The 26662-nt window shown below is 32.7% G+C and overlaps 2 protein-coding genes across 7 annotated transcripts in view; one reads left to right on the top strand and one right to left on the bottom strand.

Annotated features, from left to right (window-relative positions):
- Nucleotides 1-24652, bottom strand: part of LOC144835655 (uncharacterized) — a 38290-nt gene extending 13638 nt beyond the window's left edge. The window contains exons 1-9 of the mRNA XM_078690730.1: nucleotides 24547-24652; nucleotides 22859-22983; nucleotides 22486-22696; nucleotides 22295-22333; nucleotides 21689-22198; nucleotides 20459-20581; nucleotides 19617-19736; nucleotides 19349-19405; nucleotides 17475-17540 (exon numbers count right to left, since the gene is read on the bottom strand). Coding sequence (XP_078546856.1) covers nucleotides 17475-17540; nucleotides 19349-19405; nucleotides 19617-19736; nucleotides 20459-20581; nucleotides 21689-22198; nucleotides 22295-22304 — 886 coding nt within the window. The 5' untranslated portion in view covers nucleotides 22305-22333; nucleotides 22486-22696; nucleotides 22859-22983; nucleotides 24547-24652. The remainder of the gene's footprint in view (nucleotides 1-17474; nucleotides 17541-19348; nucleotides 19406-19616; nucleotides 19737-20458; nucleotides 20582-21688; nucleotides 22199-22294; nucleotides 22334-22485; nucleotides 22697-22858; nucleotides 22984-24546) is intronic.
- Nucleotides 1495-7697, top strand: LOC144834779 (glutathione S-transferase kappa 1-like). 6 transcript variants are annotated; one of them, XR_013611007.1, is made up of 6 exons: nucleotides 1495-1569; nucleotides 1905-2005; nucleotides 2226-2261; nucleotides 2429-2545; nucleotides 6292-6392; nucleotides 6608-6644. XR_013611007.1 is itself a non-coding variant. In XM_078689714.1 (6 exons), exons 2-6 carry the CDS (start codon nucleotides 6381-6383, stop codon nucleotides 7355-7357), a joined length of 303 nt encoding a protein of 100 aa, XP_078545840.1. In that variant the 5' UTR covers nucleotides 5796-5977; nucleotides 6292-6380; the 3' UTR covers nucleotides 7358-7697. The 6 variants fall into 6 exon arrangements, 3 of the variants coding, with proteins under 3 accessions (XP_078545840.1, XP_078545839.1, XP_078545841.1); XR_013611008.1 differs by having other exon boundaries at nucleotides 1498-1590; XR_013611009.1 differs by having other exon boundaries at nucleotides 1505-1607.
- Nucleotides 24653-26662: the final 2010 nt, after the last annotated feature.

Genomic DNA, 26662 nt, shown 5'->3' with positions numbered 1-26662 from the left:
CAGCCACTAAAATGCCGAGATCTGTCTACAACCATCTGTCTAAAAATGACAATTATCTTTAGATCGGAAATTAAGTTGACAGAGGTCCCAACTTAGAAAAATGAAAGTCAAAGGCGTGGCCAAACCAACAATAGACGATCCCTGAATCTTGCTTTAATTCAGAATCACCAAAATACGATCTTTGTTATCACCCGTCGGCGGATCCATGGTTTAATTACAAAACAGACTATTGTACAACTCTCACTCTTATTCCCTTCCTACCATCAAACGTACAACATAAACTATAAATACTTTTAGATTTGCCAATTATCAATCTAAATTGCAAACTTACATTGCTGGCTTTAAAAGTGAATTTGACTGGAAGATATCATAACTTGTAATAACAGGAATACATAATGATAGGCCTACAGTCAATCTTTGTGACGATTTCATAACAGGTACTGTACCACTCCTTTTAACGGGTCAACTTTAATTGTATGTATTCATATCACATATTGACGTTGGCCATGATGTCACAAAAGCTTTTCACGGTTTGTGCATTTCTTTCTTTATAATGCACAATACACGATCACGAAAGTCTATAGATATTTCATTAAAAAATCCACATAAGTTATTTATAGAAAAGAAACAGAATCATTTGAAATTTAATTTATATGTTTATAAAAAACCTGCAGAAGTTGTATATACCCACATAATTATAAACACATTTGATTAAACCCTTGTTTAAGACTTATCTTAAATGCACTTACAGTTTTTTCAACTTTAAATTTACCTAAATTTGAGATAGCATTTAACATACGAACGTTTCAGTAATCGAAAGAGCGCGACATAAATATAGCCACAACTAAAATACAATAACGTCTACATCCCGACGACGACGAGAATACAAATTAATAAGCTACTACAATAGCAGTGTCACCATGGTATATGTTGTGTCAGTCAGTATGCACCTGATGTTCAAATCTGTCATCAAAATGACAGGTACCCAGTGTATTAAACAATTTGTAGCCAACTCCCAGAGTGATCATTTTTACAACATTTTGAAGTACAGTACCGTAAAGTGTAAGGTGTGATAAATTCACAGATAGGTAATTCGAGCGCCAGGATTTTTTTAGATGGTCACGTGTGCACATAATGTTAAGTTGTCTATTGCAGCGTCAATCGTACCTGCATCCTTACATTGGATATCAGCATGAGTGGTAAGCCAATAGTCACTATTATGGTGTGGAAGTTAGCGAGCTGTGCATTCCTATTGGCCCGGTACAGTTTGTTTAAACGCCATATTTTGTGTTGAATTTAATGTTTATCAATATATGTTATACGTTAATGACAATACTCTATGTATATACAAAGGATATCAAGTGACAGCCTGTGATTGGATGCTCACTTGCACAAGATGTCACTTGTTATGCAAATGAGCATGATAGAATAATTATTGGAACAGGGTTTAGGTATTTAAGTTGTACAGTACTAGTCGTACAGAATGTGGGCCAAGAGGGAATAACGGTTGTACACCTTAGCTAAAGGAACAACTAAGGATATTAATCTGTACACTCAGAAACCACCCAAGTGAGGACATATCGACACCAAGTACTGTATAATATAATGTACTCAAGAGTGTTGCGTGCTGTTTAATCATTATTTTTGTTAGGCTTTGTGAACATGTATAATTGTGTTAGATCATTTTAGATTTGTAATATTACCGCTTAAATTATTTACTAGAAAATGTATATTGTATATTCATCATGTTACTATAATTATGGTCGTCGTCGAGGAAGAGGAGCCATACTGCAAAACTGACTTTAATTGTTAATCCCACATGCTATGGGAGAATTAGAGTTTCTATAAATTTATTAAATCATACTTGTCACAATTTTGATGATAAATGTCATTTTATCATTCAGGTTCTTTGACGGCACAGAGATTTTTGACCGTTGTAAATGACCAACATCCAGATGACCTTGAAGAAGTATCAAGACAATTATGGATAAGGATGTGGTCAAAGGTCAACTAGTTAAAACATTTATTTTTTCTATATAATGTAATTATATTAACTTAAAATGCATATATCTCAGACTAAATTTTCCCCATACTAGTATGTTCCCAATTTTAACACAATCGAACCCCAATGGAATATATAATTTTATGGACTTATTTTATTATTACATAAATATTATAATATTATATATTACATATATAACTTTTAAATAATTTTTTTTTAACAGGATAAAGACATTACAGATCCTACATCCGTTCTTGAGGTATGTGAATATCTAATTTTTTTTTTATAAAACTTATTTTGCAATCAAAATTACAAAAGGATGGATTGATATTTTTGTTGATTGGGATGAAAATTTTAATTTAAATTTAATATTATATTACATGATATTTATTGTCATATCAAATCTACATCTTCAATTATTTTTAGGCAGCCCAGGCTGCTGGAATGTCTGAAGATGTCGCTAATAAATGCATGTCAAAGGTCAAAGATCAATCAACAAAAGAAGAGTTAAAAAGAATAACAGGCATTGCACTTGAAAGTGGTGTAAGTAATTTGAATTTAAAGTTAATTTTTTATTTTTAAAATTAATTTAATTTACAGTATATATTGACGATCTGTTGTATACAATCACATATTCAAATAAAAAATGTGATTTTAATTTGTAGGCATTTGGTGCACCATGAATATTAGGACATTTAGACACTTTAATTTACTGAAAATTACTATATATATGCCAATGGTTCAAAATAATTTCTGGTTGATTTCAATTTAGGATGTATAGAATATTTTGTAAATAGGTCATCGTTTTCTTTAAGGCTGGGGTTGGGTGAGGGAAAGATTGTTAATTTGTTATACGTAACGTACGATGAGAGTCAATAAAGAATTACAATATACGCCATGAGACGGAGGCCAGACATTGTAGTGATCACCCCATGGACATTTGAGCTCATTTTAAAATGAGTAAATACAATTGCATATTTGGCCTATATTATTTCCAAGGAAAACGAAACACTTCGCACACAAGAAAACAAATGTAGCACAAGTATTGCACTCACAGCGCATCATGTCTGATGAGTTGATTTGTTACAATACACATGAGCTATCAATATGTGTTGTACTGTATAGTGTACTAAAGCATAGACTGAGAGATAGGGACATATACAACACTGTAGCTGTATGCTTGCACAGCCACTAAAATGCTGAGCTCTGTCTGAAATGGTAATTATTATAGGGCGTCTAAAAATTACAATTATATTTAGAAGAAATTAAGTTGACAGAGGTCCCAACTTAGAAAAATGAAAGTCAAAGGCGTGGCCAAACCAAGAAGAAAATACAACCAAATAGACGATCCTTGAATGGATTACGGTCGAAGCGGTCGCCAACCAAAGCGGCCGCTAGTTCAATAACGGTAATTTGTATGGAACGCCGTGTGCGCTTTGATTGTCGTTGGTTTGTAATCTTTGATTGTCATTGTTTCGACAGGTTTTCTTTACTCGGACGTAAATAACAATCTACATTATTGTAATGTAATTTATTCTCTTTATTTTACAGATTGAATGTGAAACGTTCTTTTAAACGAAATGGCGAATCGATGATTAGCCTACTTATTTTAACTAAATGATTTTAAATAAATGATATATATGTTTAATAATAAAGTCAATAAAATTCATTGTGGTGTTTGTATTGTATATTAATATAATATATAATAAGCCAATTATTAAGAATTATATACATTTTTTCAATAAAGTATATCACAATATATAGTTTTGTTATTGTATATTAATTAAAGACCCCTTCCCTGCAATTTTGGACGTTTTTTGGAAAATAATACATATATATCACTTTAAAAACATTAAACCATGTCATTCCTTGTCTTAAATGTACGTTTTATGGTAAATTATGATAAAAAGTGAGAAACAATGCACTACCTAAGTAGCTCGCGGCGATCGACCTCTCGTGGACGGTCTTAGGCCTAGCCTAGCTAGGCTTAGTTTTGTAGGCCTAGCTGGTAAACATCGGTAACGTACGAACATCGTACGCTAGCTATATACCTAACCTGACGTTGTATAGTTGCTGCATTAATTGTCTTTCTATTTTTGCCAGACTCCGTTGATACAAATTGGGGAAAACCCGGTATTTTCGCTGAAAAGTTAGGAGTCTTCCATTTGTTTTGGCCTCACGATCGATCGAAAAGTGGGCGAATTACAGGTGAAAAACAAAAATATTAATCCGCGCGCAATGCATTTTGGGATTTATAGCGGGCCGCTATAATTATTAGAATCGACTTATTTTTCACATTTTTAACCGTTTAGGCTAAAGACGAAAAAAGTTATCGCAATAGGACCATATAGTATTATTTTTACATTAAATATAGTTTGTGATCTTAAATTACATCTAAAAAACGTAGGGAAGGGGGCTTTAAGAAGAGCTGTAACTCAACTCGCTATAGGCCATGGCGTTGACAACAACAATCCAATATTAAAGCGCACACGGCGTTCCATACAAATGACGATATTAAACTGGCGGCCGCTTTGGTTGGCGGCCGCTTCGACCATACTCAGGGCCTTGCTTTAATTCAGAATCACCAAAATACGATATGACTATTTTACAACTCTCAATCTTATACCTTTCCTACCATCAAACGTACAACATAAACTATAAATACTTTTAGATTAGGCAATTATAAATCTAAATTTCAAACTTACATTGTTGGCTTTAAAAGTGAATTTGACTGGAAGATCTCATAAATTGTAATAACAGGAATACATATATAGGCCTAGAACAGTCAATCTTTGTGACGATGTTATACCAGTCGCTGTACCACTCCTTTTTACGGGTCAAAGTGTATTCATATCACTTGTTTGCCATGATGTCACAAAAGCTTTTCACGGTCTATGCATTTCCTTTCTTTATAATGCACAATACACGATTACGGAAGTCTATAGATATTTTATTAAAAAATCCACACAAGTTATTTTTAGAAAAGAAACAGAATCATTTGAAATAATTAATTTATATATTAAAAAAAACCTGCAGAAGTTGTATATACCCACGTAATTATAAACACGTTTGATTAAACCCTTGTTTAAGACTTATCTTAAATGCACTTACAGTTTTTTCAACTTTAAATTTACCTAAATTTGAGATAGCATTTAACATACGAACGTTTCAGTAATCGAAAGAGCGCGACACAATAGCCACAACTAAAATACAATAACGTCTACATCCCGACGACGAGGATACAAATTAATAGGCTACTAGTAGCCTATTAATTTGTATCCTCGTCAATAGTAGTTTCTCCATGGTATATAATTATTGTGTCTAAGTACGCGCCTAGGAGGCTGATGATCAAATCTGTCATCAAAATGACAGGTATACAGTATATCAAACAATTTGTAGCCAACTCCCAGGTTGATCAATTTTATAAGTATATTTAAAAGTATAGTAAAGTGTAAGGTGTGATAAATTCACAGATAGGCAATTCGATCGCCATGGTTGTTTTAGATGGTCACGTGTGACATAATGTTAAGTTGTCTATTGCACCGTCAATCGTACCTGCATCCTTACATTGGATATCAGCATGAGTGGTAAGCCAATAGTCACTATGGTGTGGAAGGTATCGAGCTGTGCATTCCTATTGGCCCGATACCGTGCGTTTAAACGCCATATTTTGTGTTGAATTTAATGTTTATCAGTATATGTTATACGTTAATGACAATACTCTATGTATATACAAAGGATATCAAGTGACAGCCTGTGATTGGATGCTCACTTGCACAAGATGTCACTTGTTATGCAAATGAGCATGATAGAATAATTATTGGAACAGGGTTTAGGTATTTAAGTTGTACAGTACTAGTCGTACAGAATGTGGGCCAAGAGGGAATAACGGTTGTACACCTTAGCTAAAGGAACAACTAAGGATATTAATCTGTACACTCAGAAACCACCCAAGTGAGGACATATCGACACTAAGTACTGTATAATATAATGTACTCAAGAGTGTTGCGTGCTGTTTAATCATTATTTTTGTTAGGCTTTGTGAACATGTATAATTGTGTTAGATCATTTTAGATTTGTAATATTACCGCTTAAATCTTTCACTAGAAAATGTATATTGTATATTCATTATGTTACTATAATTATGGTCGTCGTCGAGGAAGAGGAGACATACTGCAAAACTGACTTTAATTGTTAATCCCACATGCTATGGGAGAATTAGAGTTTCTATAAATTTATTAAATCATACTTGTCACAATTTTGATGATAAATGTCATTTTATCATTCAGGTTCTTTGACGGCACAGATATTTTTGACCGTTGTAAATGACCAACATCCAGATGACCTTGAAGAAGTATCAAGACAATTATGGATAAGGATGTGGTCAAAGGTCAACTAGTTCATTAATTTTTTGTATATAATATAATTATATTAACTTAAAATGTATATATCTCTCAGACTAAATTTTCCCCATATTATTAGTATGTTCCCAATTTTAAAACAATCGAACCCCAATGGAATATATAATTTTATAGACTTATTATTACATAAATATTATAATATTATATATTACATATATAACTTTTAAATAATTTTGTTTAACAGGATAAAGACATTACAGATCTCACATCCGTTCTTGAGGTATGTGAATATTTAATTTTTTTTTTTATAAAACTTTTTTTGCAATCAAAATTACAAAAAGCTGGATTAATATTTTTGTTGATTGGGATGAAAATTTTAATTTAAATTTAATATTATATTACATGATATTTATTGTCATATCAAATCTACATCTTCAATTATTTTTAGGCAGCCCATGCTGCTGGAATGTCTGAAGAGGTCGCTAATAAATGCATGTCAAAGGTCAAAGATCAATCAACAAAAGAAGAGTTAAAAAGAATAACAGGCATTGCACTCAAATGTGGTGTAAGTAATTTGAATTTATTGAGTTTATTTTTTATTTTTAAAACTAATTCAATTTACAGTATATATTGGCGATCTGTAGTATACAATTACATGTTCAAATAAAAAACGTGATTTTAATTTGTAGGCATTTGGCGCACCATGGATATTAGCTCACAATGATGGAAAAGTAAAGACATTTTGGGGAACAGATAAAATACCTCTTTTAGCTCATGTAATAGGTAAAAACGCAAACAAATTATCAAATACTTGTAGTAGGCATGATACGTATTTTAGTATTTTAAAATCACTGTATTATTATCAGTATTGTCGTCATATCTTTGTCAATGTTTTCATTTTCATTAGAAATTAATACTGTGATAATATTTTTTAACTTTTATACTTACAGGTGAAAAATGGGAAGGTCCATTAAAACCGTCATCAAAATTATAGTCTGCTGCCCTCTACAGGTTTCAGTTTGTCAAACTTTTTAAACAGATCAACATTACTGTTATTTTAAACAAACATTGTATCATGGTTTTAATTGTGATTACAAATAATATTTGTGTTTATCTACCAATATTATATTCATTGAGACCACTATTTTTAATTCATCATTACAAGAAACCAATTTAGGATGTAATATTGTGAAAAATTGATTATAACCAAACCTTTAAAATTGATGAATACTGTATTAAAGTCGACGATATTTTATAAACAATATATAATATAAACGGTGACTTTGTTGTAAAATAATGTGTAACATTAAAGTAAAAGAATTATCACCAGTTTATTTGCATAGTGCTAAAATATATATTATAGTACAGTAATCGAAGACTTAGACCTTTACAAAAAATGACAGAAATTAAATTTAGAGTAAGTTAGGTCCATCCCCTCAAACACCCTCCCCTGCCTAACCATTGTATTCTCTCTATTATAACACTACATGTGTATTTTAACTTTAAAGTGATCTGAGCATCTCGGAAATAGTAAATCAAAAACACTGCTTGTATTAGAATGATTAGGTTGGCATTTTGACTGAACTTATCACTGTTACAAACTGAACATAAAGCATTCCTTTATTATGCAAAAATATTAAAAAATAACATTTTTGTTTACTTCTGGTTTAATTGGTTAGGAGGAGGTGGAGGTGGATAGGTTTTTGAATGAAAGTTTTTAATAGTTTGTTTTTTATGGGTTTGCTACTAAAGCTCTGTCCACACTGGAGAGCAAGAAGAGTGATGAATTGTAAAGCTTTGTATTTACACTTTGTGACAAAAAAATGTGGTGTGTCCATATATGGACATTATGATATCGTATCTCTACCATTTGGGCATATCGCTACCATATTTGGGCACATCACACTTTGTTGGTCATGTAGACAGAGCTTAAGTTTGTTTATATTTAGACTTAAAAAATGAAGTGATTTTGGGTGACAAAGGGTGGACCTTGCAAAACTAGTGCTACCCCTCCCACTGGACCTGCCCCTGATCGCATGATTATGACATCATGGTCTCTGCAGGTTTGTTTTTGACATATCTGTAGACATCACACAATACTAACAAAAAGATAACATTTAAAAAAAAACTTTATTATTAATTTTGTCCTCAAGAAAAAGTTATTTTCTCGAGTCATTGGAACAACATTCATAATAATTAACATTATACTAATAATAAATATAACCTCCTTGGCGGAGGTAATAATTACATAAAAATATTCTAAAAACTTAACAATAATATACAAGACATAAGTATACACAGATGGAATATAACCGTACAGAACATATTACTGTACTTTAAAATGACAATTGTTATTTATTATACTGCAAAGTAGATTATTAATATATTTATTAAATGCATTTGATATTTTCTTTCTTATAATAACACATTAATTAAAATACTATAGGCATTCATACACAACTATCACATAATGTAATATGACAGTATACTCACTGCATACACATTCATATTCACTACAAATGAAATATATCAAGATATTATGAAATAGGCACTGGTTTAGGCCTACTTTTGGTTTTCTAAAGATACAAACAAGATCATATTTTGTGCAAATTAGTGTTTCATTGAAAAGTCAAGCATACAAGTCTAAATTGAACATATCATATCATTTAATCATATATTATTTATTTAATCATATATTTATATTTATTTAATCATATATTAGAAGGAAATAATTGTTTATAATAAGATTCATGTTTTAATGTAAAATAATTTAAAGAAAGAGAGAGTGAACACAATAATAAATATCATTTTTGTCTGTTCTTATTCTAGTCCTCCTACTAGCTAGCTAGTGTCCCACCAAGTCTTTACAATATTTAAATACTTACATTACAATAATCCCTAGCCTACTTACAAACTTTAGCAATCGAATGACTGAATGAAAAGAACATACCTCAAATATGTGCAGACTAGACAAGCCGAGTTGAGGCAGTCAGTAGTAGGCTAGTAAGTAGGCCTAGCACAGACAAACAAGATATAAGTTCTAGACCTATTTAGGCTAGGCCTATGCCTACACAGTTTTCAGCTAGGCTAGGCCTAGTCTAGAGCCTAGCCTACTTTCTAGGCCGCCTAGATAGACTCATCATTTTTTAGACATTTTTGCCTATGTTGTAGCCTACCTACTCTAGTAATAGTAATAGTGCTTGATGGACAATTTATACAGATTTTTGTTCTTTGTGGCTGCAAACATTCAGTCAGATAGAACCAAATAAAATGAACGAATTTGAAAATGAAAATCTCCTCTAGCTGCTGCTGCATGCTGCAGCTGTTTTGATTACGCGTATGATGTAGACACGCGCGCGACAAGGAAGATGAATATGGATGAATTTGATGATCGCGACCAAATATATAACTAAAACAAAATTTATTTCTTTAAAAACCACAATTATAATAACAAATTATTACTAAACAGTTTTTATAACATATCAATTAATTACATGCCATATTTCGATTTACAGATACAATTCTATTTTTTAATTACAATATTGACACTTGTGTACTGCGACTTTTACAAATGCGCTCTTTATATGAATTGAGACGTAGTGTACATTACATACTGTAGTAATTGGCGGATGATGATCGTGAATTTAATAAAAGAAAGATATAGTAGAGCAGTTAATGACATGAGCTGTGCATTTTATTACCAAAGCATGAAACTTGGCACAAAGTTTCTATAATGTATATAGATTCAAAATATCGGAGGGTGCCAAGTGTCCAACGTCCGGTATGGCGGCCATCTTGATTTCAAAATGGCCACAATAAAAACAAAAAATGTTCATATCCTGGCAACTATACACATTAGAGACTTAATTCTGGTCTCAAATTGTTCACAAACTATATATTTCTATTTGCTCTAATGAAAATTTTCGTCCAAAAATGACCGGAAATGACGTTTCTTTCAGTTTGACCTTTGACCTCGTATTTGTATATCTCTGTAACTACTGGTCATTTTCAATCGATTTTGGTGTCATTTTGTTCAGAATAAATACATTTATATTTGTAGTAATGAAACATTTTCACATAAAATTAATACCAGAAATACAATTTATGACCTTTGACATTTAATTATTGATTTTTAATTATGTGAATATACTGTATGTGGTTTTTGGTGGTCTTAAATGCACCTAATTTTGAACTTTGACCTGATAGGCGTAATTATATTAAATGATTAATGGACTTAAATTGTATATAGTACATAAAATTGGTAAACATTGTGCTTGGTGGTACCATTAGTTCAATGATGTTGGCACCTTCTGATTCGCTAAAAGTTTTAATAGTTTGACAGAGGAAATAACATACATGTTATGGAATACCGTAAAACCTCGAAAAGGTGATAGTATGAGCTTCTTTTCGAGATAGACTGTATTTGAATGTCAAATGAATAGTATGATGATCGTGTTTATATCAATATTATTATTAATGACCTTACAAAGAACCCTTTATATTTCAACAATCAAGCCTCAGTTATTCTACAATTTATTGTTTTCCAAGTGGTAGGCCTATGCTTCCTCGGTAATATGGTCCTACCCCTCCTTCTTTGTCTGTAGATGGTCTTATACCCCATTCTTTGTTTGTGGATGGTCTTATACCCCCCTTCCTTGTCTGTGGATAGTCTTATACCCGCTTCTTTGTCTGTGGATGGTCTTATACCCGCTTCTTTGTCTGTGGATGGTCTTATAGCCCCCTTCTTTGTCTGTGGATGGTCTTATACCCGCTTCTTTGTCTGTGGATGGTCTTACACCCCTTTCTTTGTATGTAGATGGTCTTACACCCCTTCTTTGTCTGTGGATGGTCCTACACTCCCTTCTTTGTATGTGGATGGTCCTACGCCCCCTTCTTTGTCTGTGGATAGTCCTACACCCCCGTCTTTGTCTGTGGATGGTCTTATACCCCCTTCTTTGTCTGTGGATGGTCTTGAACCCCTTTCTTTGTCTGTGGACGGTCTTATACCCCCTTTTTTGTCTGTTGATGGTATTAAACCCCTTTCTTTGTCTGTTGATGGTATTACACCCCTTTCTTTGTGTGTGGATGGTCTTACACCCCTTCTTTGTCTGTGGATGGTCTTACACCTCCTTCTTTCTCTGTGGATGGTCTTATACCCCCTTCTTTGTCTGTAGATGGTCTTATACCCCCTTCTTTGTCTGTAGATGGTCTTATAATCCTTCTTTGTGTGTGGATGGTCTTACACCCCCTTCTTTGTCTGTGGGTGGTCTTACATCCCCTTCTTTGTCTGTGGATTGTCCGACACCCCCTTCTTTGTCTGTGGATGGTCCTACATCACCTTCTTTGTCTGTGGATGGTCTTATACCCCCTTCTTTGTCTGTAAGTGGTCCTATACCCTTTCTTTGTCAGTGGGTGGTCTTACACCCCCTTCTTTGTCTGTGGATGGTCCTACACCCCCTTCTTTATCTGTGGACGGTCTTACACCCCTTTCTTTGTCTGTGGACGGTCTTACACCCCTTCTGTGCCCGTGGACGGTCTTATATCCCCTTCCTTGTCTGTTGATGGTATTACACCCCTTTCTTTGTCTGTTGATGGTATTACACCCCTTTTTTTGTGTGTGGGTGGTCTTACACTCCTTTCTTTGTGTGTGGATGGTCTTACACCCCTTCTTTGTCTGTGGATGGTCTTACACCCCCTTCTTTCTCTGTGGATGGCCTTACACCCCTTTCTTTGTCTGTGGACGGTCCTACACCCCTTTCTTTGTCTGTGGATGGTCTTACACCCCCTTCTTTGTCTGTAGATGGCCTTACACCCCTTTCTTTGTGTGTGGATGGTCTTATACCCCCTTCTTTGTCTGTGGATGGTCTTACACCCACTTCTTTGTCTGTGGATGGTCTTACACCCCTTTTTTGTCTGTGGATAGTCTTATACCCCCTTCTTTGTCTGTGGATGGTCTTATACCCCTTCTTTGTCTGTGGATGGTCTTATACCCCCTTCTTTGTCTGTGGATGGTCTTATACCCCCTTCTTTGTCTGTGGATGGTCTTATACCCCCTTCTTTGTCTGTGGATGGTCTTACATCCCCTTCTTTGTCTGGACCCACTACTTTGATTGATTAAATCAGACATTGTTTCTTGTATGATTAGGAGACCAAGACCTTCAAAGTGAAAGTCCACAAGTGGATTCCTAAAAAGGTCTTGTACAGAACAGTATATTGTAGGTCCATGTCACTAATTTGAGAATTACTTGAATAATTATATTGAGATGTCTTTTACGAATTGATTTGGTTCGGATTTTGCTAAAAAATCAATGAGTAGAGAAAATCGAGGAAAAGGATTCAGATGGTTTACAGCAAAGGCCCATTACCATAAAAATGGATTACATTTTTTTAGATGCAACGAAAATGAACAAGAATTATCTGAGTTCCTGACTAATGAAAGTAGGTCTACTGCACAAATGCAGGATAAATTTGTAGTAAGTACTTTGAAAGACGGTATTCTCTTAACTCATGAAAATGAAAACTTTCCGAACTTGTCTCATATGCAACATCAAAGAGCCCAACGAAAATATTTCCAAATGGCATCTAACAATTCAATTCAACTTTTATTTCAGACAATTGTCCATATGGTATAATACATTGCAAAAAAAAAAAGATGATGGAGAGAGGACCAAAACTTTTATCTAACGATTGACACATCACAGTTTAGCAAACAAGTCGGCATAGATGAGCTCAGTGATTGCTGTTTCTCAGTGATCTGTCATACTTTACGCCTATCCTATCACATCAAAAGTCAAAAATTCAGAATAATAATTCCTGGTCATTTTTGCAGTGTCATTTATTTCGTTAAAAAAAATTAGGTGCATTTATACCAATGTAAACCACATACAGTATGTTCACATATTATATATGTCAAAGGTTATAAATTGTATTTCCAGTCATTTTATGTGAAAATGTTTCATTACTACAAATATAAATGTCTCTATTCTGAACAAAATGACACCAAAATCGATTGAAAATGATAAGTAGTTACTGAGATATACAGATAAGAGGTCAAAGGTCAAACTGGGAGAAACGTCATTTCCGGTCATTTTTTGACGAAACTTTTCATTAGAGCAAATAGAAATATGTGGTTTGTGAACAATTTAACACCAGAATCAAGTCTCTACTGTTTATAGTTGCCAAGATATGAACACTTTTTGTTTTTATGGTGGCCATTTTGAAATCAAGATGGCCGCCATACCGGACGTTGGACACTTGGCACCCCCCGATATTTTTAATCTATATACATCAAAGAAACTTTGTGGCAAGTTTCATGCTTTGGTAATAAAGTGCACAACTTGGCTATTTTTATGGCACTAACTGCTCTACTAATATGTCTCTCTTCAAACACTCTTCAGTCAAATAATGAATTACTTCATCTGATAGATTGCAATCCCACATGTCAAGCACCTCCAGCTTTGGACACATAATGAGTAATAAAGATATTGAATTAACATCAATGTTGTGAAAGTTATTACCAGAGATTTGGAGAGTATCTAATGCTAATTGAGCTTGTTTGAGAGAACATTCTGTACCCAAGTGATTGATGACGTCAGCTGATAGATTGCAATCACTCATGTCAAGCCACCCCAGCTTAGGAGACATAATGAGTAATGAAGACATTGAATTAACATCAAGGTTTTGAAAGTTATTACCAGAGATATTGAGAGATTCTAATGCTAATTGAACTTGTTTGTGAGAACATTCTGTACTCAAGTGATTGATGACGTCACCTGATAGATTGCAATTCTTCATGTCAAGGTGCTTCAGCTCAGGACACATAATGAGAAATGAAGATATTGAATTAACATCAATGTTGTGAAAGTTATTACCAGAGATATTGAGAGATTCTAATGCTAATTGAACTTGTTTGAGAGAACATTCTGTACCCAAGTGATTGATGTCGTCAGCTGATAGATTGCAATCCCTCATGTCAAGGTACGTCAGCTTAGGAGACATAATGAGTAATGAAGACAATGATTTAACATCAATGTTGTGAAAGTTATTACCAGAGATATTGAGAAAAAGTAATGCTAATTGAACTTGTTTGAGAGAACATTCTGTACCCAAGTAATTGATGACGTCAGCTGATAGATTGCAATCCCTCATGTCAAGGTACGTCAGCTTAGGAGACATAATGAGTAATGAAGATATTGAATTAACATCAATGTTGTGAAGGATATTACCAGAGATATCGAGATGAAGTAATGCTAATTGAACTTGTTTGAGAGAACATTCTGTAACGAAGTGTTTGAATGCATCAGAGTCACCTATTAGATTCTTAATAATCGTTTGTTCGTTACATTCAGCTATTATGGCTAAATTGTGTGCAATTACTTTTCCCTTGCATTCCCCTGCCATCATACCACGACTGAACTGCACGATTTTTTCATCAAAATCCTCCATGCAATTAAGTTGCATAATTAGACGTATGAAGTGCCCATTACATTGTACATCTGGACAGATGTGTTTAACAAACAATCTTATGGAGTTAGCTATATCGTCCAAATGATTCTTTATTTCTAAATTTTGAATGTCATTATTTAATTCATTTATCACATAATTTTCATGTTGCTTTTTAACCAATTTTAAATGAGCTGGTAGAGGACGGCATGTTGACAAATTATTTGTTATCCAATGCTTTAAAAATACATTAGCGTGACCACCAAGGAAACCGATTGCAAATTCTCTCACCATATTCAAGTACCTGCTTCCTCTTATTTCTTCCCATTCTTTATCATCCAATGGTCTAAGTAAATGTCTTACCGGTTCATGTGCTGAGCATTCATCCTTTATATTTTCACTTTCACATAATTTACAGAAATAAAATCCTACTAATGACTCTACTATCAACTTGTGAGGCGGCATGAAAATATTTTCATGGCTAGATTTAGAAATTGGTGCATCTTCGTAAACAAATCCAAGTTTGACGGCCATATCAATCATATCTGTTGTGCATTGTGTATCATTTAAATCTTTCATGTTTATTGAAAGTTGATTCTCTTTTAAACTTTTATACATACACTTTCCTAGCAAAATCATAGCATTTACATAATTTGGTGGAATTTCTTCAAATTTAGAAATCTTTTGAACTTTTTTAATTTTAGGAGTGTCTTCTTTAAATTGTTGTTTCTGAAACTGATTTAAAATACTACGAAATATTTCTTTAAAAAGGTCAGTCTTATCTTCAGGAAGACTTTGATTGTCTTCCCATATCATACAGATTGAAAGAAGTAACATTGGGTTTTTGCACATGGAATATACGTCCTCGTGTTTTCGTCGCCAACCCCCATACATAATATCTAATTCTTCTCTTAGGGATTTTCCCAATGCTGGTTTTTCAAAATACTCAAAGTGTTTGTCAATATATTTTCCTATGCTCTCTTCATTAAATCCCTTAACTCTTACATGTACGTTACACTCTGTTATAAATTCATCTATGTTTTCTGACCGTGAAGTGAGTATCACAGCACTTTGCTCAAAGTTGTTATTTCTGAAAAGACTTATTACACTTTTATTTTTAAATCTTAATTCATCTAACCCATCTAGTAGTAATACAAGTTTATCATCATGAGTCATTAGAAAATCTTGAATAGCCGCTGAATCTTTTGAAAGTTTCGTACGCCTGCTGAAATCTTTCATGTCCAGTTGCTTTACAATCAGATCAAATATGTCGTCATCTTTTTCTAAGTCCCGTACACTTAAAAGAAATACAATTTTACCTTCAAATACTTTAATTGATTGAGCAGGCGTAGCCCAGTTGTACGATAAATGCCTTAATATGGTAGTTTTTCCAATACCTCCCTCTCCTTCTATAAGAGCTCTACATCCAGGTATGGATTGTATAACATCTGTCACTTCCTCTAATGTTGTTTGTTTGCTTCCTTTATTGTTTTCAGTTTCCTTGAGCAGTTCCATATCGGTAAACATTTGCGAAATATCAACTTTGTATCTGGCACCCATTATTTCTGGTGTAAATTTACTGGCCTGCCCGCACAGTTTCTTTTGTTGTTGAAGCAAATATTTTTCTATCTTTTCTATACGAACAAAAATAAATAAATAACAAATAAATAAGATTAAAAAAAAACAATATTCAATTATCAGTAGAAAATCGTAAACTTATTTATACAGCGTTTTAAATAGTAATGTTGTTGATAATTATATTTTTTATATAATGATGCAACACCAATTACACATAAATGTTGTTAATTAAAAAGAAATCTGTGCAAAAACGCGCTTGTAAATATAGAGGTCGACAAACACATCAATCAAAATAAATAATAAGACTAGATCTGACACACAACACAATAAATATTCTAACGCATAAAAAACTCTTTATGAAAGAAAAATTATACGTAACATTTTAATAACTAACCTGTTTGTGATTCAAACCTTTCTCGCGTTCCTGGTTCTTTGTCACTAGTAATAGTCGGCACATCTACTGTTTGATAAATAAATAAATAATAAGTGTCTAATATTTATTATTAAACCGACGTTATTACTACAATTATAATTAAACATTTTTTGCAACAATTATTCTACCGCATAATAGACTTCTTTAGGGGAGAAAACTTTTACAGTTCCTTGTCCTGTTTTACTAGTGTTCGGCACATTTACCGTTTAATGATAATTAATAAGAATAGATAATAGTCTCACAACACAACAAATCAGTGATTGGAAAAATTAATTCAGAATAATTATAAATTTCATAATATAAAAATGCAATTCTTATATAAAGAAATACAGTTTTCATTGCAGAAATATTCCCATTTAATTAGTCAGGTTATATAGCAATTTTTCACAAAAAATGTCTTTTTTAGTAACGCATTTGTATATAGAGGGCGACAAACACAATTTAAAATCAATCAAAAGAAGAAAACTTTAATTTCTGTATTGACATGATCGGCAATGACGTCAAACTGTTTTTTCTTATAAACCAAAAGTGAAAAAATAAATCAAGACTAAATATGCATTAAAATCCTAGATTAGATACATTTAACAGAGAGCATCAATTTACAAACCTTCTACCCATTGAATTGTAATATTATTTGTTAATCTGTAGGCCTACTCACCAGTTTCTGATTTAACTTCTTTTTGTGTTCCTTTGTTGAACCTACCACTGGTCGGCGGCACTTCCTCTGTGTAATAAAAAGAACAGGAGAAATCTGAATTTACAATAATTTTAGGGATTCATTTCAGCATAAATATCTAAGATATAAAAAACCTAAACCATTCGAGTTAAATTCAAATAATGCCCAAAAAAGTGTTGCTACATATTCAGCCAATGATCAGTGGTTGTGGCTAACAAACAATTGATTGAGTGATTGTTGTAATTTTTTTTTTTAAATTGGGTTTTCCCCGTAATTATTTGTAGTATGCCCTGCGAGTTTTCACAAACAGGACCTTCTTTTTTTATTTTAGTCCAAGCTTTATATTATAATAATTTCTACAAGTTTTTCTTTACAAATTTCGTAAACTTAAACTTATTTATACAGCGTTTTAAATAGTATTGTTGATGATAATTATACTTTTTGATATAATAATGCAATACCAGTTACACATAAATATTGTTAATAAAAAAGAAATCGTTTTGAAGATCCTTTTTATTTCATTTAGTATTTTTAGTAAAACGCGCTTGTGAATATAGAGGGCGACAAACACAATTTGTAATCAATCTAAAGAAGAAAATGCAATTTTAAATATGATCAATAGAGGGCAGCAAACCGAAAAATGAATTCATCACAACTCTGAAAGAGTAACCTGTAAACGCAGTTTTTTTCAGGATGAAATAAAATTATACGGCTTTTATTTACTTTTAATTTATTTTGTGTTGCCTAGGTTTAGCATTCTATACGATGGTTGTGTTCAAAGTGAATGACGAATTGAGTTTGGGTTAGTGGCATTGTATGAGACTGTAGATTGTGGCGAATGATGTATCGTTTTTTTTTTTATTAATGAATTGTTGGTGATCGTGAATGTAATGTAGTTTGTCAAAATTTGGTTTAATATAAGTATATTTATTTTAAATGGTCAAATATATCATCACTAATTTGTTAAACATGTAATGTAGTTTGTTAAAAATTTGGTTTAATTTAAGTATATATATTTTAAATGGTCAAATATATATCATCACTAATTTGTTAAATAACATAAGAATTAGAGATAGAGACAAAGAATAGAATTGTGAATAAATAAAGGGATCGGTGCAAATTGGTAGTATGCCTATTCTCCACTCTACCTACAAAATTTCTATTACTCGATGTCTAAGGCAAAAATCATGAATAATACATCATAATAATAAAGGCATAAATTAGGACATTTTTGTTAACCAACACTTTAAACACTATTAAATATTTGACTGGAAACACAATCACAAATAAATGTTCTATAATATCTCGTAACACTGGTAAACTGCATAATTTGTTATATTATAATGTGATATTATAAATATAAAAACATGTGATGTGTAATATGATAGATAAGGGGAAATTAACTAAGGAGAGAAAAAAAAGATATATAATAATTATACTATATAAATGCCGAAATATTGACAGGCTGATATAGATGACAGAGAAGACCATTAGAATTTGTTCTACAGCATAAATTCTGTCTATACTATCAAACTTTATGTGACAACAAAATGTGATATGCCCATATATAGACACGATGATGTCATATCACTACCATATTTGACATTTTTTTTGTAACATAAAGTTTCATAGTGTAGACAAGGCTTTACTGTAATGTGATACGACAACATATATAATGATTATGATTTCATAAAAATAATGTTTAATATTAATATAAGTATAATATGTGTATAAAGGTTAAACATATAAATACTAGGATAAAAAAAAAACAAAAAGTATATGTAAAAAAATATGACAACATGAATGAATAAATGTGGTGGTTAACTACAAAAGATAAAAAATCAGTGGTAACTAACCTGATTCTAACTTCTCATCTGTTCGCATTCTTTTGTTACTTCTAGTCGGCACTTCCTCTGTGTCAAAAAAAACTACCCATAAAATTACTTATAGTGTAAAAAGCGTTGGTTTTAGAAGTATAAATTCATAATAAATGTATATTGTATATAATGATTATTTCTAGAATTGTGGAGTGGATTTGATAACTGAATATTATTTATTTGTCAAATTAATACGTTTGTTTTGTATTCAAATTGAATTGATGTAACTGTGAATAATATACAATACCTGTTTCTGACTCTGACCTGTTTGACCGCTTCTTTCTTCTTCTTTTTTTTATTTTGGATCGGCCCCTTTTATCCTTTTTTTTAATTTCTTGTTCGTTATTACTACTGGTCGACATTTTCTCTGTTTGAAATAAAAAAAGAAAAATTGAATTTACAATAATATCTATTTCTTAAATAACCAATGATTGGAGTATAAATTCAACAATATTGACACTAAAAACCAACATTTCCAATTTATTTTTTTTTCATGGAAAATACAATTAAAATGATAAAATAATAATATTCTACTCAATCAAATCAAATTGGGAGCTTTAGTATAAAAATAAGATTAATTCTAGTAGCGTTAAACACTTGCATATATTTTGTGTACCTCTTTTATTCGGACATAATGCGTTGAAACACCAGTTCTCGTCGAATTACCAGAAGTTAAGCAATTCGTTGGCCTGGTTGCGTTTTTGAAAATACCGTCTGGAAATATCGCGTCGGCTGCTGTTATAGACCAGTGGTGAAATGATGGGAATCGAGCTAGGATAGGCATGAGTTCGACCATATCTGTACCATGCTGATTGTTGCGTCATTAGGCAAGATATGATTTACTCTCTCATTGCCTTGTTCTAATCCAATTCTCAGTTACGCTTCGGGACGATAAAAACTAGGTCTACTACCTTTCTCTATGCTTTAATGTGGATGTTTTACAAATAGGCTATTTTTATAATCTTCTCCAATTAATTATTTGTTTGCTAATTTATAATATGTGTTTCTCGTGTCACATGGGTTGTAAATTTCATTCAATTTGAACTGTACTTTATATTATATGGTTAATGTATATACTGTATACAATACCTGATTCTGACTCAGACACGTTCGGCTGCCCCTTCCTTTCTGTCAATTTGGATCCGCCCCCTTTGTCCTCTTTTTGTATTCCTTGTTCGTTGTTAGGCCTACAACTGGTGGTTGGCAATTCTTCTGTTTAAAAGAATAAACTGAATTTATAATATGGTCTAGCTCATAAACAACCAATGATTGGAGTATAAATTCAGAATTAATTAGGTTTATAGATGGCGACAAACACAATTTGTAACGACAAAAAGTAAATCACAAATCTGAAATAGTGCTAGACAGATTTCAGATTAAACCAACAAACAAAATCGTATATCATATTTATTCGACTAAACACCTCGCTTTGAATATACACGCCTCTCTCAAATAAACACCCCATTAAAACCAAGCAAGGATACAGTCAGCTATGTTTTGATAGTACATCAGGCTCCCCAACTGTAATTAATCGGTCTGGTGGTAATTGATATTATGAATGATTAATAAGACCTACATAGTAGAATTTATTGACTTTCATGATCTCTACAATTTAGCAAACATATTAATTATATAGATACAATTGTTAATGTTGTTACAATAACGGATTTTGTCATATCCGACTGCACAATGAGGTGTATATAAGACATGAATTGTTCTAATACTAGATCATAATGGTTTTTTCCGTACAGTGCAGAAAACATAATATTTATTATTACTAATAACTCACTACTTGTTTCATGTTCAACCTGTATTCTGTGTTCTTCATCACTGGTGTTCGGAGCATTTACTGTTTAAATAAGAAATAATACAAATACAATTAAAATGATAAAATAATAATATTCTACTCCATCAAATCAAATTGGGAGCCTTAGTATAAAAATAAGATTAATTCTAGTAGCGGAGGTAAACACGGGAATATATTTGTTTGTCATTTTGTGTATCTTTTTTATTCGGACATAATGCGTTGAAACACCGGTTCTCTTCTTCTTCTTCTATTTTAAGGAGCAAACTTCATAGTTGAAGGCTACTGCTCGTCAGATTACCAGAAGTTAAGCAATTCGTTGGCCTGGTTGTGTTTTTGGAAATACCGTCTGGAAATATCGTGTCGGGTGCTGTTATAGACCAGTGGTGAAATGATGGGAATCGATAGCTAGGATAGAATTCCCAGTTACGCTTGGGGACTATAATGCCTAACTACCTTTAATGTGGATCTTCTCCAATCAATTATTTGTTTGATAATTCGTTCCTGTTACATACCTTGTGTCAGGCATTTCATCGTTGATGCCAGTCCAATTCTGTTAAGAATGTTAATAAACTCTTCTTTTCTTTCTTCACAAAGTATTTGTCTTTGTTCCAAGTCTATAATCATACTCCACGAGTCTTCATAATTCTTTAAAGGATTGTTGAAGAGTGCATCAATTTTCTTAACAGCAGCCTTTCGTAGTTCGTTTCCAAAATCTGCAATCCAGTGTCGATATGGGGTGAAATTTATAATTTGTATTTCTTGAACTTCAAAGATAGATTGTTGGAAAACTTTGATAGCTCCAAACGTTTGGGTTACTTTTATCGTTTCATAAAGTAACTCCAGATTGCCTGGGCTTAAACGTCCTGTTTTCCTCAATGCATTCAGTAGTTCTATCGTTGTGTTGGCTTTGTCTATGTCTGCTACTGAAATTAAATCGTGGTATAAAACCTTCAGCTGTCTGACGAGGTTGTTTTTATCATACCATTCTGAAAAGTTCACTAAGTCCACTTTAAAATCTATTTCTAAAAAAAATAAAAAGTGGGAAAAAGAGAAGATTAGGAAAAACATTTTAAAATTCTTCTCGATGCAATACAAAAACACCATTTATTGTTTATTACCTGTTGCCATTTTGTCAATTCAGTTTTCTATTTTCATTTCTGAAAAAATAGAATTGCTGTATTTAAGATAAATGCTGTGCATCTGTTTTGCAAATTGAAGACCTTCTTTTAAAATACTGTTTAAAATTAAACAATAGGCCTAATGTAAATAAATCATTTTGTTTGACAAATCCAGTAAAGAATTTACTCACATTCTTTAGCTTTCGCCATCTTGGCTGATGGCTTGATCACAAGTGATCCGGTCCACTGCTACTTCCTGGAAATCTGATGTTATTGTTTCTATATGACGTCATACTTTTTCGTAACAATGATGTGTATACGTGATATGATATATTGCTAAACGTTTCCTCTTGTTTATTTCTTGAGATCCCCTTAATAGGAGTGTCCCCTGCATATAGGTGCCTAAAGGAGGTGAATACTTTTAACTACTGTTAATACAGTATAGTATAACGTCTATTAAAAGGACACCCACTTCATTAGATCTAGTTAATAATAATAATTCAAACCTAACACTATTTCAAAATATCACAGAGGAGAAAAGACCACGGTCACCTGGATTCTTACCACGTGACACGATGTTGGAATCGTAAAAGGACAGTTTATCACAATTAAAATGTTTGTTCTGTTCTCGTGTTGTTTGTGCCGAAATTAGCAAAACAATTATATCTTTCTTTCTTTCTTCTTTCTTTCTGAAAAATGATGTAAATTCAAGCTGATAAAATATGGCGATTAGCACATTTAACATTGGTGGTATGGACAAAGGTCATTCATGTGCATGGCCTGATGTCTCAATAAAGTACATACAATTTTAACTCTTTTCCCCCAATTTATTCACCTCCACCCATACTATAAATCACGTAGTGAGGCCCTCATTTCTCTCCTCCGTCTCTTCTCGTTTGCTTAGGCCTATATATTGTACAATGTATACAAGTTTCTAAACGGAAGTGCGTTCGAATCCATGTTGTTACAAAAAAAACCCGAAATATATCTATATTAAAAGGAAGAACAGGACATTTAGACACTTTAATTTACTGAAAATTACTATATATATGCCAATGGTTCAAAATAATTTCTGGTTGATTTCAATTTAGGATGTATAGAATATTTTGTAAATAGGTCATCGTTTTCTTTAAGGCTGGGGTTGGGTGAGGGAAAGATTGTTAATTTGTTATACGTAACGTATGATGAGAGTCAATAAAGAATTACAATATACGCCATGAGAACGGAGGCCAGACATTGTAGTGATCACCCCATGGACATTTGAGCTCATTTTAAAATGAGTAAATACAATTGCATATTTGGCCTATATATATTTCCAAGGAAAACGAAACACTTCGCACACAAGAAAACAAATGTAGCACAAGTATTGCACTCACAGCGCATCATGTCTGATGAGTTGATTTGTTACAATACACATGAGCTATCAATATGTGTTGTACTGTATAGTGTACTAAAGCATAGACTAAGAGATAGGGACATATACAACACTGTAGCTGTATGCTTGCACAGCCACTAAAATGCCAAATAGACGATCCTTGAATGGATTACGGTCGAAGCGGTCGCCAACCAAAGCGGCCGCTAGTTCAATAACGGTAATTTGTATGGAACGCCGTGTGCGCTTTGATTGTCGTTGGTTTGTAATCTTTGATTGTCATTGTTTCGACAGGTTTTCTTTACTCGGACGTAAATAACAATCTACATTATTGTAATGTAATTTATTCTCTTTATTTTACAGATTGAATGTGAAACGTTCTTTTAAACGAAATGGCGAATCGATGATTAGCCTACTTATCTTAACTAAATGATTTTAAATAAATGATATATATGTTTAATAATAAAGTCAATAAAATTCATTGTGGTGTTTGTATTGTATATTAATATAATATATAATAAGCCAATTATTAAGAATTATATACATTTTTTCAATAAAGTATATCAGAATATATAGTTTTGTTATTGTATATTAATTAAGAAGAGCTGTAACTCAACTCGCTATAGGCCATGGCGTTGACAACAACAATCCAATATTAAAGCGCACACGGCGTTCCATACATGACGATATTAAACTGGCGGCCGCTTTGGTTGGCGGCCGCTTCGACCATACTCAGGGCCTTGCTTTAATTCAGAATCACCAAAATACGATATGACTATTTTACAACTCTCAATCTTATACCTTTCCTACCATCAAACGTACAACATAAACTATAAATACTTTTAGATTTGGCAATTATAAATCTAAATTTCAAACTTACATTGTTGGCTTTAAAAGTGAATTTGACTGGAAGATCTCATAATTGTAATAACAGGAATACATATATAGGCCTAGAACAGTCAATCTTTGTGACGATGTTATACCAGTCGCTGTACCACTCCTTTTTACGGGTCAAAGTGTATTCATATCACTTGTTTGCCATGATGTCACAAAAGCTTTTCACGGTCTATGCATTTCCTTTCTTTATAATGCACAATACACGATTACGGAAGTCTATAGATATTTTATTAAAAAATCCACACAAGTTATTTTTAGAAAAGAAACAGAATCATTTGAAATAATTAATTTATATATTAAAAAAAACCTGCAGAAGTTGTATATACCCACGTAATTATAAACACGTTTGATTAAACCCTTGTTTAAGACTTATCTAATAAATGCACTTACAGTTTTTTCAACTTTAAAGATGTATTGTCCCTTGAAACACAAAAAAATGAAGGTCAGAATATTCTAAATTTAAATTGGCCATATCAAAGTAATATTAAAGTTATTCACTTTAAGTCGAAAATTCGAGCCAAAAACAACAATTTTACGTAATTAACAGCTAAATTAATTTGATTACATTTTAATTAGTCTGGAAAATCGTCGCGAGCGAAAGTAAACAAAGATTTCAAACCATAATTATACATTATGCATGATGCTAATTAGGATTGTTTACAACTCGTCACGTTTGAGAATGTGTTTTCACACAGATCGCTAGGAAGTTTTATGATTATGCATACAGAGTAACCAAATAAGCGCGTTGCATTATGAGATATGTTTTGATCGAAAACTTTGACTGGAAGTCAAAGTTATTTTTTTAACCAAAAAACGTCTGTATTTCAGTAAAATGATTTTTTTTCCCACTAATTTTTGGTGAAAGTTAATAACTATTATGATACTTCAAAATGACCCACTTTTTTTCGAAATCTTTTATTTTTTATTTTTTTGGAATTTGACAAAGGGACAATACATCTTTAAATTTACCTAAATTTGAGATAGCATTCAACATACGAACGTTTCAGTACTGTAATCGAAAGAGCGACACACTGAATAGCCACAACTACAATACAATAACGTCTACATCCCGACGACGACGAGGATACAAAATTAAGAGGCTACTTACAATAGTAGTTTCTCCATGGTATATATTGTGTTTAAGTATGCACCTAGGAGTAGGCCTATCTATCATCACAATGACAGGTACAGTGTATCAAACAAGTGATTGAGTGATCATTTTTACAACATTTTGAAGTACCGTAAAGTGTGACGTGTGATAAATTCACCGATAGTTAATTCGATCGCCAGGATTGTTTTAGATGGTCACGTGTGCACATATTGTTAAGTTGTCTATTGCACCGTCAATCGTGCCTGCATCCTTATTGATGTTGAATTTAATGTTTATCAGTACTTTGTTATACGTTACGAATGACAATACCCTATGTATATCCAGAGTTTTTCGGAACTACAGATAATTAAATGCCATGTGTTGCGTCTGGTCAGATGAAAGGGGCTACCCGTATAGTCAGGGTCCTCGTGTATATCCGTAGGATTTTAATGCCCAAAGTGAGATTTCACTTGATTTGACTTTATTATGGTGCTTGGATATCGGCATGATTGGTAAGCCAATATTAGTCACTATGGTGTGGAAGGTATCGAGCTGTGCATTCCTATTGGCCCGATACCGTGCGTTTAAACGCCATATTTTGTGTCGAAACAATCGACCGTCCAAGCGCTCATTGCTGTTGACGAATTTAATGTTTATCAGTACTTTGTTATACGAGAATTAGGCTCATATCCAATTCTAATTTCACTGCTATGTTCTTCCATTAAATACTGGTTAAAATTAAATAACATGTGTTACAATGGGATCGATTCACTGGTTATTGATGCCCTTTTAGAGAATAGAAAATTAGACACACAGTACGCATGCCAAAAAAGCTTTACATGGTCCTCTGGAATACGACGTTTTCTGAAATCCATAGAGGCAACACATATTTGGCAAATGCCTTGTAATGTAAACATCAATTTTAACCTAAATATTTTATCGAAAATACAAAAAAAGTATGATAACCAATGGCTCAATCAACCAAAAGTACGATCCTTTTGTACATTAT

This window comes from Antedon bifida, chromosome 2, assembly GCF_963402885.1.
Source record: "Antedon bifida chromosome 2, ecAntBifi1.1, whole genome shotgun sequence".
Taxonomy (NCBI): domain Eukaryota; kingdom Metazoa; phylum Echinodermata; class Crinoidea; order Comatulida; family Antedonidae; genus Antedon; species Antedon bifida.
This window is presented reverse-complemented; position numbering and strand designations above follow the sequence as displayed.